Source organism: Ahaetulla prasina, chromosome 1 (genome assembly GCF_028640845.1).
Source record: "Ahaetulla prasina isolate Xishuangbanna chromosome 1, ASM2864084v1, whole genome shotgun sequence".
In the NCBI taxonomy this organism is placed as follows: Eukaryota; Metazoa; Chordata; class Lepidosauria; order Squamata; family Colubridae; genus Ahaetulla; species Ahaetulla prasina.
In genome coordinates, this window is record NC_080539.1 from 131194952 (window position 1) to 131209366 (window position 14415).

At 37.1% G+C, this 14415-nt stretch overlaps 1 protein-coding gene across 1 annotated transcript in view; it reads left to right on the forward strand.

Annotated features, from left to right (window-relative positions):
* The window catches only part of ELOVL4 (ELOVL fatty acid elongase 4), a 54183-nt gene that overhangs the window by 18117 nt on the left and 21651 nt on the right, over window positions 1–14415 (forward strand). Inside the window, exons 2-3 of the mRNA XM_058176011.1 lie at window positions 9387–9574; window positions 14111–14191. Coding sequence (XP_058031994.1) covers window positions 9387–9574; window positions 14111–14191 — 269 coding nt within the window. The remainder of the gene's footprint in view (window positions 1–9386; window positions 9575–14110; window positions 14192–14415) is intronic.

Consider the following 14415-nt stretch of genomic DNA (forward strand, 5'->3'; position numbering starts at 1 on the left):
TCAATTAAAATTGAATCAACAAATACTGATTTAATATTTGCCAAATGCATTTTTAAAATATTCACTTTTGAGTGATACGCAAGTTAGAATTTTTTAAAAATATGCCTGGTGCAATTTCCAGCTCTAATACAGGCAACATCTGAATTCAGCATTTATTTTATTAACTTATTTATTTAACTTATAAACTATCTCAATTGTTGAAATAATTCTCAATTTTTGGTTAGGAAAACTATATCCATGCTTAAATTTCCTCAGCTTAAGGTTTTTATTTCTTTTGTTTGGCTCATTATTCGACACGACCTGAGTTTAACTCATAGAATCATCTGTTACAACGTCCTTCCTGTTAGAGACTACTTCAGCTTCAATCACAACAATACACGAGCACATAATAGATTTAAGCTTAATGTGAACCGCTCCAATCTTGATTGCAGAAAATATGACTTCAGAAACAGAGTTGTTAATGCCTGGAATGCACTACCAGACTCTGTGGTCTCTTCCCCAAATCCCCAAAGCTTCAACCAAAGACTATCTATTATTGACCTCACCCCATTCCTAAGAGGTCTGTACATAAGAGCACCTACGTGCCTATCATTCCTGTCCTAATGTTCCCTTTGATTGTATCCAATTTCATATAGTTATTACATATTTATGATTATATATATATATATGTTTATATATCGTATAGTTATTTCATGCTTATGCTTGAATGTTGTGACAAATAAATAAATAAATATTAAATAAATAAATTATACTGCTTCCAAACAACTGGTAACACTACCAGCCAAACCAAATTGTTTAACTATTCTGCCATTTTTTTAAATGGATGAAAGGGAAAAAGCTGGAAAAATACAGGAGGATTACAACTGAGAAGACCCTTTCAGTTTTATCAGTTTTATTTTTTTCATTTATCTCAAAGAGGTCAGATGGATTTTGGAATTCCTTAACAAATTAATTATAAACAAACACTGATTAACAAAATATAAATTGAATGTTACAGACAATTTATTATTACTACAATATACAATCTTATTGGTTTAGGGGCACTCATAGTTCTGATGTTATATACTGTAAATACAAAAAACTGTTCTGCCCAGTGTAATAGGTTGAAGTTGCTTAGGAAAGAATGAAATCCACTGGCTGGCATACTGAACAGGAGTTTTCAATGGGACAATGTTTAACATCATCCTGTTTGTGTAGTCTGAAATATTGTTTATCATGATAAGCAATCCGAACACAATGGATCGCTTCAAACAAAAGAATAGTTTCAGTATACCTGAGGAAGATATTTATCATAAAGAAAGTAATAATTAGAAAATTAAAAGTAATTCAGGGGATAAATTTTCTGTATTTTTCATTTTACTTTATAAAAAGATAACAAAAATACAAAAGATAAACAATTACAGTAACTATGGAATGTTTCACTTGGCATTTAGTGTTGAGAAATAGTTGTGGTAAACCATTGGGAAGTGAATTAAGATAAATCAGGTGAAAAATGTTACATGATTCATGTCCAAACTTCCGGCCCTACTTAGATATTTGAACTACAATCAGGCCAGATAAAAGCTTGGAAGTGATTAGGATTTGGCTAGCATGTGGAAGCTGTGATACAAAGGGTTAGAGTTAGGGTAAGACTGGATATTATGAAGCCTTCTAGACTAACCACTACCATGTTAGAAGTGAGGCATAGTCAACATGCATTTCGAGAAAGTCAGTCTTTCCATAGTCTTCTGAATTCAATTTAAAAGATCCCAAGCAGTTTTATCTACTCAAATTGAGGAGTGCTACGACAAAAGGTGTGTTTATAATTTGTAAATTTATACAATTTGCCAGAAACACCAACCAATTCTAGCCAAGAATTGAGCAGGCACAGTCCATCAAAGTTTGCTTGTCAGTCAGTAACTCACCTTCTGAGTTAATGATGTGTTAATGCTTAAAAACTCATTCCTTCCCTGTTTTCATATTTGTTTGGTTTTGTAAATTTTTGTTTGGCTTTGTAATTTTTTTTTTATTTATTAGGGGAAAAAACTATGTGGGTGATCATATTAAGTTCTGCTCAATAACTCTTGGGGCTAAAAACAGATACAAATAATAAAATACATGAGATCAAGAAAAAGATATTTCATCTACAATTTGTTGTGGTCCGTCAGCAGCCTCTGGAGCTGGCAATGGAGTCGGACAGTGATGAGGCTGAGGTGAGGCCAACGGGAAGTGAGGTGCGGACTCCAGAGCCTTCAGAAACTGATAGTAGTGAGGCAGAGGAATAGGAGGAGCCTGTTCCTAATGCACGCATGAGAAGAGCTGCCAGAAGGCAAGAGCAGCTCAAGCAAAGAGGATGACTCGGGAGTAGGGCCAAGAGATGATTGGCCCCTCCCATAAGGCTTAAAACAGACCAGTGTTTGAGCTTTGCCGGAAAACAACATTGGTAGCTTCGTCTTCTGCTTCATCTTCTGCTTCATTTCGTCTTGCATTTATTTTTGTGACTTCTGAACTTTTGCCAAGAAAGGCCTTTGGCTGTTTGCCTAATTGGACCAAGGTTTGCGATAGGACTGAGGAATTTGTGTTTGGAGGAATTTGTTTTAATTTGAGTTAAACAACGCTGGGAATGAAGTAATTCTCAGCTGTTCAAATAAAGTTGTTTGTTGTTGTTTTTTCATGGACTGAGTTTCTTACTACCTACTTGGGCCTGGGTCACAACACCCCTTCAATCCTAGTGGACCTTACAGCAAATGAATGGTTAGCCCTTTCCAATGGTTTTTTCCCTGCACTCCCTCATGGTGGTAGATCTCTGTTGCCTTCAAAGTTCCTAACGGTGACCTTCCGGTAACTCTGCATTTTGGTTCTTTTCCCCAAATATGGCACATATTGTTATGATGGAGTGCCAGGAGAGAAACTGAGTCAAACATCTTTCCAATAAAACCAGAGATCATCCTTTCAAGCACAGGGAGGAAGACCAGTCTTTCAGAAATGCTACTTGCCGACTTGAAATAGCATTTCCCCATTCATGGAGATGATACCATTTTTGTGGGGACAAAATTATTTTCTACTTATCTTTTCCCAATATTATTTTGACTTGTTTGAGATTCTGCTTGGTTGGTAAAGAGAGGAGTTTCCATAGGGGGGGGGGTCCATGGCTCTCTTTGCTTCTGTTCTTCTGTACGTTTTTGTAAACATGTTTTATATTCAGAAATTTAACTGGGGAAGTAAATCTAATGATCCTCATTTTTCTCATGATTACCATACTTGTGCCCACAAAATCAGTTTTAGTTACATATTTTATCAATATTTTATTTATTGTATTTAGTGTTATTATTTAGTGTTAAAATAATTTTAGCATATAAAATTAAGCATGCTAGTTTTTTAAAAAATCCAGTTTAAAGACATTTTAAAACATTAATATTTAAAAATTTATTTTCAACATAATATTCCACAAATGTTTTAAACATAAAATTTGTGGATTGATGCTTCATCCTCCTCAGTCAAATCAAACAAAAGTTCCTTGTCACATATTCAGTATCACATCTTTTAAAAGAAGATAGTCTTTTCACAGTTTTGATACATCATATCAAAAGAGAAAGTACTTTTGAAAAAAATGGCTTTCCATCCCAGCTGCAGCTATTTGATTCTCACTCACATGGGATGCAATAGAAAGACTCTTTAGTCATAATTCATAACTTACCATGCAATCGGGAGTCAGATGCTTCTTTCCTCTATGTGGCGTGCTGATACATCAATTAGGAAACAATTATCCCCATGTAGTGTGTGACTGAAGAAGCTACTGGACTTGTGCCTGCATGTACGCTGGCTTCTACAGGAAGCCAAACTCGGATGGCAACATAGAATAGAACTCTATACACTCATACCTGCATTAGAATTATAAAAAGTAGATGCCATCTATTTTTCACCTGTTGAAAAATAGTGCAAACTGTTACCAGATATGTCACAGTTTTATCCCTCAAACTAAAACCAAATGGATTGAGATTCCCTCCTGTCTGGTTGCTTTGTTATAGCTTATAGGCCTATTTACCTATTGCATCGAGGGGATTCAAGATACTAGTTCATCTTGAGTTCTACAGGTAGTCCTTGATTTATGCAGTGTCTTGTGATTGTGTGTTATGGTAGTTTTGCCAAAAACTGGCACTTACTTCCATTGGTTTCCTTAATGACCACTGCATTTGCTTAACAATGTTTACAAAAGACGTAAAATCAGGTCAATCACATGACCAACCTGTTTTACAACCATAATGACATATGAGACAATAATGGTCAGGCTCTATTACAATCATAGGTCAAAGACTACATGTATGACTGAATATGCAATACCCAGCTGATTTTTGTCTAAAATAGAAAAATTTAGCACAGAAATATAGTAAGGAAAATTATGGAAAAAGTATAACTGTAGGAAACTGGAACAATGACAAAAGTTTGATATATACCTGGGAAAAAGTTCTATCAGATGAGAGCAAGAAGATGTAACAAAAGAGTCCATGCTAATTCTATTTTAATATCTCTTATATTTAAAAGTATTTATAGTTAAGATTTATAGATTTTTTTAAAAAAATATATGAACAGAGCAACTTTGCTATGTTACATTAAAATGGGTATGCTAAATATAAGAAAAATTTCCTTGAAACTAAGTGATAAAGATACTAAAATAGACAGTAATGTAGCTGCTTCTTTGAAACCATTGAAATCTATTCTTTGAAAAAAATAACAGCAAGCACAGAGAATTGCAGTGTTGACATGTTGGATTGAGTAACTCTGTGTCTGTCAGCTAATACTGAAGAAAACTCAATTGATTTAGCAGTTCCAGAAATAATCCCTAGAAATTGTAATGACAATTGCAGTTCAACAAGGAGAAGGGGGCCTTCTTGGAAAGTCTAAGATAAATCAATGTATTTAGAGGAGTTCTTTACTTCCAGGAAATAAGGCTCATTATTCATTCATTTATCATATTTATATAGCCACCCATTCACAAAATGTGACTTTATTCCTATATTCATGTACTTGGAATAAGTACTGACCTTGGCATTTATTCCTTAGTAAATATTTATATAATTAAGCTTTAAGTTCCAAAACGAATAGGATATCTGAACTCTCATTTTTTCTCTAACAAGTTCAATTCAACTTTACAAGCTGCTTTGTTTAGCCAACAGAAAAGTAAAGTGCAAATATATCCCCCGCATTATAAGAGTTCTCTAGGTCAAAATTATGTTTTGACTATGTCTGTTGACTTGAGTGATGATTAGAAGCATTTATCATCATCTGTGACAGCAAAGGAAGTCACAAAATGAATACGATTGAATACCAGCACCTGATATATATTTTTTTATCAAATGCTGTGAACACAGAATAATAGATTACAATGTACATTTTCTTTCCCTTTGTTGCTGAGACACTGATAACTTAAATCAGGTTCCCATTTTGCCCTTAGAATATTGTGGTCCCAACTTATATAGCTTTGGATGGATCTGTGTAGCTTTTAGGTGCTCAAAATCTGTCAAATCCCTGTGGACAGGATATTCCTTATGTAATGCGGCGCCTGCAGCAGTTGATAATTGCTTAACATAATTCCTTGGACTTGAGCTCTTCTGTTCGAGGGAAGAAAAACAGCCTGTGCAAATTATGTCCATCAATTTCCTTTTCTACTTCATCCAAGTTGTCATTTTTTTCACCTCTGCTGCCTCCCCAAAGGAAGGAATTTTTAATATTGTGCTGGGGAATAAAGGAAGCAAGCAGTTTCTTCTGTGGTTTCTGAAAATATCAAGTGACAAACTTATATTTAGACAGATCGATCCTATGGAGATCAGAAGGGGGAGAAATTTATGATGAGAAAATTGCCAGACTTATTTCAGATGAAATCAAAGGAGGCAAATAATTCTTCTTTTTATGTTTCAGTGCCAGTTGTTGTTGTTACTACTGTCTTTGTTTCCCGTTCTAATGGGAAACAATTCTAATGGGACCCACTCTAATGGGTCAAAAATTTACTGTATAGTACCAAATGTATAGCTGATATGTTTTCAACATGCCTAATTTCTCCTTATTATCTTTGGAGCCTGGGAATACTTATGGCAGAGACAACTATTGCTGTAACAAAGAAGCCACCAGACTTCAGCTAATTCTGGAACTGAGTACATCATATCACATGAGCCTTGGTGTAAACTTCAAGGGACCATAGATTGGCCTCCCCCAGCAATTCTGTCCCATTGTATGTCCCATTGTATGTGTATGTCAATTATAAAGAAATTTTGTGTGTTTCATTCATACATATTTATATTACTTCGAGTATATTTACATTAAAATGACCAGATTTCAGCGATGGCAAAGTGGGACACCATTGACGGGGGGGGGCTGTGCATGCGCGCTGAGTCTTGCCACCTGCCTGAAGGAGGAGGAGCGGCTGCTGCTTCTCCGCTCTTCCAGGCAGGCTCGGCTCTCCTCTCGGCTCTTCCAGGCAGGCTCGGGCTCTCCTCTCCGCTCTTCTCTTCCTCTCGGGTGAAGTCAAGCGCCGTCTCTCCTCCCTCTCATGCCCCCTTCTCTGCCACTCCCCCTTCTCCGCCTCCTCCTTTTGCGTTGCCGCATCCAATTTTCAGAATGGGAGTGAAACCAAAAAAAATCGGGACTTTTTGGAATTGACACGGGACGTGGGACAAATTATTAAAAAGCGGGACTGTCCCACCAAAAGCAGGACGTCTGGTCACTATAATTTACATACCTCTTCCTCAGCAGCTCCTTTTAGATATCATCAGGTGTATCAGGATAGCTACGTAGTCAGTTGAACAAAATTAGCTTTAAAATGGTCCCTTTTGCAACTGAAAGAAAGATACAACTTACATTTTCCAAAGAGTCAATCAAAACTGTATGTAACATCTGTATGCAGACCTCAGCTCAGTTTATAGAAATACTTTTAGTCAAGTAATATGCATAATCCTGAATTGTTTTGTAAATTTCATTTGAAAAGTCAATATTCAAGTAACAAGTTTTTTCTGCTAAAAGGCTTATCTAAAAAAAAGTCCCAGCTGCATAGGGGAATCAAAGAAGGTTGCAACTTTCTCCCATTCCTCTTTAATCTATCAATGGGTGACGTAATGTGAAAAATTGAGGGTGGGACAGGAAGAGAAGAGACAGAAATAATATCATAAAACAGAGCAGGCACTATCTACGGAATGACAATTCAGCCCAAGGGAAGAAATGTTTCAGAGAATTCAAAGAGACTCCACCTTAATTAATTCATTTTAAATTAGGCTGGGAATTCCTATTATACATTGACTCTAGTTTAACAATCCTTGTTTTCATGGTTCCTTGATCTTGCCCAGCTGCACGGAATTTAACAGCAATTTCTGTTTGAGAGGTGACTACAGCATTTTCTTCCAGCAACATTTGTTGAGCGCAATCTATCATTTCTTCTTTCTCAATTATAGTAATTTTGATTCTTGTATCCCAATTAGATTGTGTGAACTGTTATCAATCTTATCAAATCTCCACCCTCCTCCAGAACTCACATAGCATAATCAAGCCTTAACTTTTTCTTCCTGGATACTCCCAGAATTTATGTCCCCTCCTGCTACAGTTAGTTTCAAACATGTGTCAAAAGAAGTCCTCTTTAAGCAAGTCCAATGGAATGTCGCAGTGGTGAAATCCAATTTTTTTTACTATCGGTTCTGTGGGCATGGCTTGGTGGCTTGGTGGTATGGCTTGGTGGGCGTGGCAAGGGAAGGATACTGCAAAATCTTCATTTTCACCCCACTCCAGGGGAAGGGTACTGCAAAATTCCCATTCCCTCCCCACTCCTGGGGGAAGGATATTGCGAAATCTCCATTCCGTCCCCACTCTGGGGTCAGCCAGAGGTGGTATTTGCCGGTTCTCCAAACTGCTCAAAATTTCTGCTGCTGGTTTTCTAGAACCTGTCAGAACCTGCTGGATTTCACCCCTGAAATGTCGAAGAATGACTGTTCTTCCAGGCATTTCACCCTCCACCAATTGATGATGATGAAGTTATCCATTCATTCATGTCTGACTGTAGACGATTCTGTGAGCCAGGTGTATCTACATCTTTTGATCTTGCACTACTTCTTTGAGTTGTTTTATGTTCAGACTAGTGTCAGCTTTGATGGGGCTCCGCCAATCAGCACATAGATAAAATTCTTTGGTATTATGTGCATGTACGTTTTATGAACTGATCTCTGTCTTTTGAACTTCCTGTGCTCTGTACTGACCAGTGGGACTTTTAAAAAAGACAGTTGGCTTGTCAAATAATTTACTGATGTAAATGGTAATGCATGTTTAGGCTACAAATACCATGTCACTTGATTTCACATATCTGGAAGCAAAAATGTAGTTTAGCTCACAATATGTATTCTTAAAGTGGTCTATATATGCGATAGAAAAAGAAAATATTTTTTCCTCTCACATCAGTTCAACAGAATATGGCAGTTCTAATGTCAAAAGCAGAGTTAATTCTCTAAAATGATCTGTACGTATAAATATCAATGCATATAAACCAGTGGTGGGTTTCAAATTTTTTTACTATTGGTTCTGTGGGTATGGCTTGGTGGGCGTGGCAGAGGAAGGATGCTGCAAAATCGCCATTTCCTCCCGATCAGCTGGGAATTGGGAGGCAGAGAATAGATGGGGGCAGGACCAGTCAGAACTTTTACTACCAGTTTTCCAAACTACTCAAAATTTCCACTACCGGTTCTCCAGAACTGGTCAGAACCTGCTGAAACCACCTCTGATATAAAACCAGCTCACATGATTGGTCCTTGGATTAAATGTTACACACCAAGCCTTTGTTTAAATGTTTAAAAAAACGACTACAAATACAAGTCATAAAGCCACTTAAATATTTGTGGTATTCATTTGTAACATTTATAATGTAATCAAAAGCATAAAACTCTTAGTTTGCAATTGTGTCCATGTGACTTAGCATTGGAACGTCAGTATCAGTTTTCCAAAGCAACATTGTTTTGTTGCTAAAACAAAAACCCATAGAGAGGCAGCCTGAATTTGCAGGAGTATCAAACATCTTTGGGAAAAAATAAATCCTCAAAGAGGAAGCAAAAATCGACACATAGCCTAAAGCAGGCTACAAGTCCCTTTAAGACTTGTGGACTTCAACTCCCAGAGTCCCTCAGCCAGCAAAGCTGGCTGAGGAACTCTGGGAGTTGAAGTCCACAAGTCTTAAAGGGACCAAGGTTGGAGACCCCTGGCCTAAAGAATTATTGTCCCATCAAAAAAGGGGAGGAAACCGAAAATTAGGAGAAAGAGGGAAAATGCTACTGATTGGCTAAAATGATTACACTCCAGGCTCCCCATGTATGTAAATTTGTTTTAAAACAGGATGCAAAAGCCAATTATTCTCAGACATATTCTTTCTGTTTTCCTTCCAGATAAACGTGTTGAAAATTGGCCTCTGATGCAAACTCCTTTTCCAACCTTGATAATAAGCACATTTTACCTCCTTGCTGTTTGGCTTGGGCCTAAATGGATGAAGACAAGGGAGCCTTTCCAGTTTCGCTTTTTGTTGATTTTTTACAACTTTGGAATGGTCCTACTTAACTTCTATATTTTCAAAGAGGTACGTCTGCTTTGATGGTGTACACGGATAAGGACACATATTAGATAGGCCTGTAATGCACAGACAGATATATAAAGATAGCTACATATAAGTTCGGTCTTATACTTGTTTTCTCAGAAGTCAGTGCCACTGCGTACAATATGTCTAATTGCAAGAGAGTTCTATTTAGGACTGCAGCCAGATTTGCTATAGGTAGTCCTCGGCTTACGACTTTTTGCTTAGTCACCATTCGAACTTTCAATGGACGTACCTAGGGGATCCCCACCCCACACAATCATGTTACCGCACTTCAGACAAATGGCTACTAAGCCGCTTTACAGTCACTTACAGCATCCCTCAGTCACATGACTGCATATTACAATGGTTTTGCTGAAAACCAGCCTTTTCTTCCATTTTTGGCAAAACCATGGCCATAGCAAACCTTTGATTCTCACTTAAATGATTGCTGCAAAAAAGATAATAAAATCACATCAGTCACATGACTCACCCACTTTACAACCTGTCATGAATTATGGTTGTGATGGGCAGTCATAACTGGAGGACAACCTGTTCTTATTACTCCTTATTTCAGGTGAAAATACAAATATTTGGCCAGTCTGATTTGCATTTAAAAGGTGGATGTTTCTGCATGCAGTTATCGATTTCATTGAAATTGAGTGAAATGCAGGAGTGTGCAGAGTCGAAGTTTGTGAACTGGCTTCTTGCTACACAGGACAAGAAACAATATAAAATCAGTTCAATAACGCCCATTCGAAACTCAGGAACATGCATGAATTATTTAGCACCACCAATTATATTAAGTCCTGACATAATTTGTTTAGTTGTTTTTTTTTAATTGAAAAAGTTTTACAACAACAATTAAATTTCTTCCCCCTCCTTCCCCCCTCCCTCCAAACCCCCCTCCCCCCACCCGACTTCCCGGACCAAACAAGGTATAGTTCAATGAACAAACAGTCATACATTAAATTTTTAAAACCTAATACAATTATAATCCTTCCTTTCACATAACTTGACTTCTTCCTTTAAAATCAAAAACAACATCCTTCATTCAAAGGCAATCTGAAATTTCTTAATCTGATATCTATTTTGAATATAATCAATCCAATTCTTCCATTCGTTTAGATATTTTTCTTGAGTACTGTCTTTCAAGAAGGCTGAGATTTTAGCCATCTCAGCCAAATTGGAAACTTTCAATATCCATTCTTCTATTGTGGGTAATTCTTTTTTCTTCCAATATTGTCCAATCAACAGTCTTGCTGCTGTTATTAAGTTCAAAATCAATTTAGTCTCAATCACTGTACAGTCTGTGGTATGATTTGTTTAGTTTTCGCTTAGCATAGTTACATGAAATCTATTTAAACTATGGTTTATGGTTTAGAATTATGTGAGAATTCATTTCCTAAGGTTAATTTCAACAAACCCTTGTTGAAGGTAACACAAATATAGAGGGTAGTATCAGGTCTGCAATAATATTCGAGCAGTATTTTTATTTGGTACATTCTTATAACAAAGCACAGCATAAGCAGACAGTGCTTGCAATTGCATCTTGCAGAGTATGCAAAAGCATAACAAATTTGCCTTCACGAGGAACCAGACATCCTAAGCCATTTATCAGAAGAGCAAGTGGCTATGGCTGTCTCAGTACTCCATCTTCTACCAGCTGAGCAGGCACATCTAGGGCTGCTCTTAGTCTCCACCATTAAAAAAATCTTGCCTGACTCTTGAAAGAAACATTAGATAATTAAATGTTTAGATAATTAGATGTTTATCTTTGTTTGTTTTTTTTAAAAATGAAGTGATAAACGATCATTTTAGAATGTTAACATCAATTTTTGGTGAAGTTTTTTTGTCTTTCTTCTTCTCTTTTTTCCCCACAAAGATTCCTGATATGTTTTTATTTTTTCTAACATTTTGTGGTGATAAAAGGGACCGTATGAATTGCATTTAGGACCAGACCCATGAGATGCCCCCACCACCGCCCCCAGACATGTGAATTGCTTAAAGATCCCTTAATGACAACATTTATATCATGCTGAATTGACCCTAAATAGCAGCAGGGAGAAGAATCAGTCACAAACCTGTAGCTCAATAAACTAAATCATTTCTATTCTCTGACCATATTTCAGAGATATTATAACACACTAACCTAGTAGGAAGGGGTAAATATTGAGAAGGTCACTGAGATGGTTTTATCAAAAACATTCCATTGCCATGTTGTTATTTACACTGTGTTTGTCTTTGTCTTGCTTTTGAAATGTAGTAGGCCAGAGGTATATAAACTGTGGTTCTGCTTTGCTGGGAGCTGGGTGTACATTGTACTGATCCCTGCTTAATCAGTTCCAAGTAATTTGGTTGCTTTAAGGTCAGAGGTTTCAGCCACAACAATGTATAGAGCCAATTACTGTGTAGGCAATAGGAAGAGCCTCAGAATTCTGTAACATAGGGCACAATGTCTCATATCCTAGTTATGGTGTCATTATCATATCATGTTGTTTAATCCCAAAACAACAAAAACAAACAAACATAGTGCACTAAGTAGCTATCACGAAGACGGCTGGAATACCAATACGAGGTGTAACCGCTATCAAAGTGTAGCTGTTCATGGTTTATAATGTCATTTAGTAAGATATCCAGGCACCTGTATCACTGATGGTTTATACCAGGGGTCTCCAACCTTGGTCCCTTTAAGACTTGTGGACTTCAACTCCCAGAGTTCCTCAGCCAGCTTTGCTGGCTGAGGGACTCTGGGAGTTGAAGTCCACAAGACTTAAAGGGACCAAGGTTGGAGACCCCTGGTTTATACCAAATTTATCATGAACCCACCCATACATAAAGGCAACAGTCGGGTATTGTGCCTGTACAATGAGACAGGTATGATGCCTCACTAATACATTCAATGTCCAGTAATTTATTGCAGTAATTACTACACTCCTTCTAAATTATTGATGTGAAGGCAAGGCTGCACTTCATCACAGAGTATTAAGAAGCTTGCCTTTGCTCAGATCCTGTTACAGCAGTAATCCTCTTTCTGCTGAGTAATCTGGACATAAGGGGAAGGGCTTTGCCAAAGGAACAAGTTGCTTGAAGCACTCTTTCCCAACCTGGTGCCTTCTAGGAGCATTTAGCTCCTAGCAGCATTCAGGAACTTCCTAGAAATTATGACAGGGATTAGCAGTATCTTTCAGGCTAAAGGACATGCTTGGGTTTTTTAATGCTATGCTGAAGCCACTTTGTGAAGAACCAAGAGAAGGAATATGCTTAGGACAAAAACTTAAGTTTGATTTGGTTTGAATATAGATAGACAGACCGATCTAATTTCATATATTTATATTCAAATAATATGATTGTTGGGCTAAGGCATAATAACAAGTGTTAGTGTTAAAGTGTTAGTGTTGAAAGTCTTAAATAGCTTAGAAACTGCAACAGAATAAGTATTACATTTGGCCAGTAGTCTCTTTTGCCTCTGATAGCTGTCTTTTTCCAATCCAATAAAAGAGAATATTTGTAGCTCAGGGTTGAAATAAGGGGCCCTTGATGCTCTCTGAGCTTGCTTGTTTTTTTGTTTTTTTGTTTTTGTTTTATTCGAATTTATATCCCGCCCTTCTCCGAAGACTCAGGGCGGCTTACACTGTGTTAAGCAATAGTCTTCATCCTTTTGTATATTACAAAGTCAACTTATTGCCCCCAACAATCTGGGTCCTCATTTTACCTACCTTATAAAGGATGGAAGGCTGAGTCGACTTTTTTTTTTTTAATTTGCATTTATATCCCGCCCTTCTCCGAAGACTCAGGGCGGCTTACACTATGTTAGCAATAGTCTTCATCCTATTTGTATATTTATATACAAAGTCAACTTATTGCCCCCAACAATCTGGGTCCTCATTTTACCTACCTTATAAAGGATGGAAGGCTGAGTCGATCTTGGGCCTGGTGGGACTAGAACCTGCAGTAATTGCAAGCAGCTGTGTTAATAACAGACAGACTTTGTCCGTTGAGCCACCAGAGGCTTCTGGTGTCTTGCAGACATTTCATTACCCAAACTAGATAACATCGTCAGTGCTGTCAATGCTACCTAGTTACCTAGTTTGGGTAATGAAACATCTGCAAGAAAACAACTAAGCTCAGAGAGCACCGAGAACTCTCTTCCCAATCCTTTGGATGCTTCCACTTATGGTATTTGTAGGCTTTTATTCAAGGTGTTCTTGCTTTCTTTTATGGTAATAGTTGTGAGATGCCTTAAGTCTTCAGTGGAATAGAAAAAAAAACAAGAACTAAGTTAAATGAATAAATAACATAAATTTCATGTTCTCTCACACCATAAGCTTTGGTGATGGTACTCCATAGGGATTGAGTACCCCATATCGAAGAAGGTAGCCTAGGACTTACAGGGCACATTGAGTTTAAATGCCCCTTTGAGAGGAAAAGGAGAGCAAAAATTGAAACCGAAGCTTTATTAAAAGATGCCAGTTAGTTTAGAAAGGTTGTTTTTAAGTGACAAATTTTTGCAATGTTAATTTGTTGGATTCCTTCTTTCAGCTGTTTTTGTCATCAAGAGCTCGAGGATACAGTTATATCTGCCAGAGTGTGGATTACTCAGATAATGAATATGAAGTTAGGGTGAGTAGCAATAACAATTCTTCCTATATCACTTAAATTATTTTTATAGGTTAATATTACTATGTCTCTTCCTGTCCTCTAGTGAAAAACTATTTCAGCACACAGATAATGTAATAGTTCTTGTAAGAACCACACTACATGTTACTTTCAAGAAGTTTTTAGAAGTGTGTTTTAACTGATCACTTTATTTTAAAGAAACATGCAGGACCTTATAAGAATTGGGA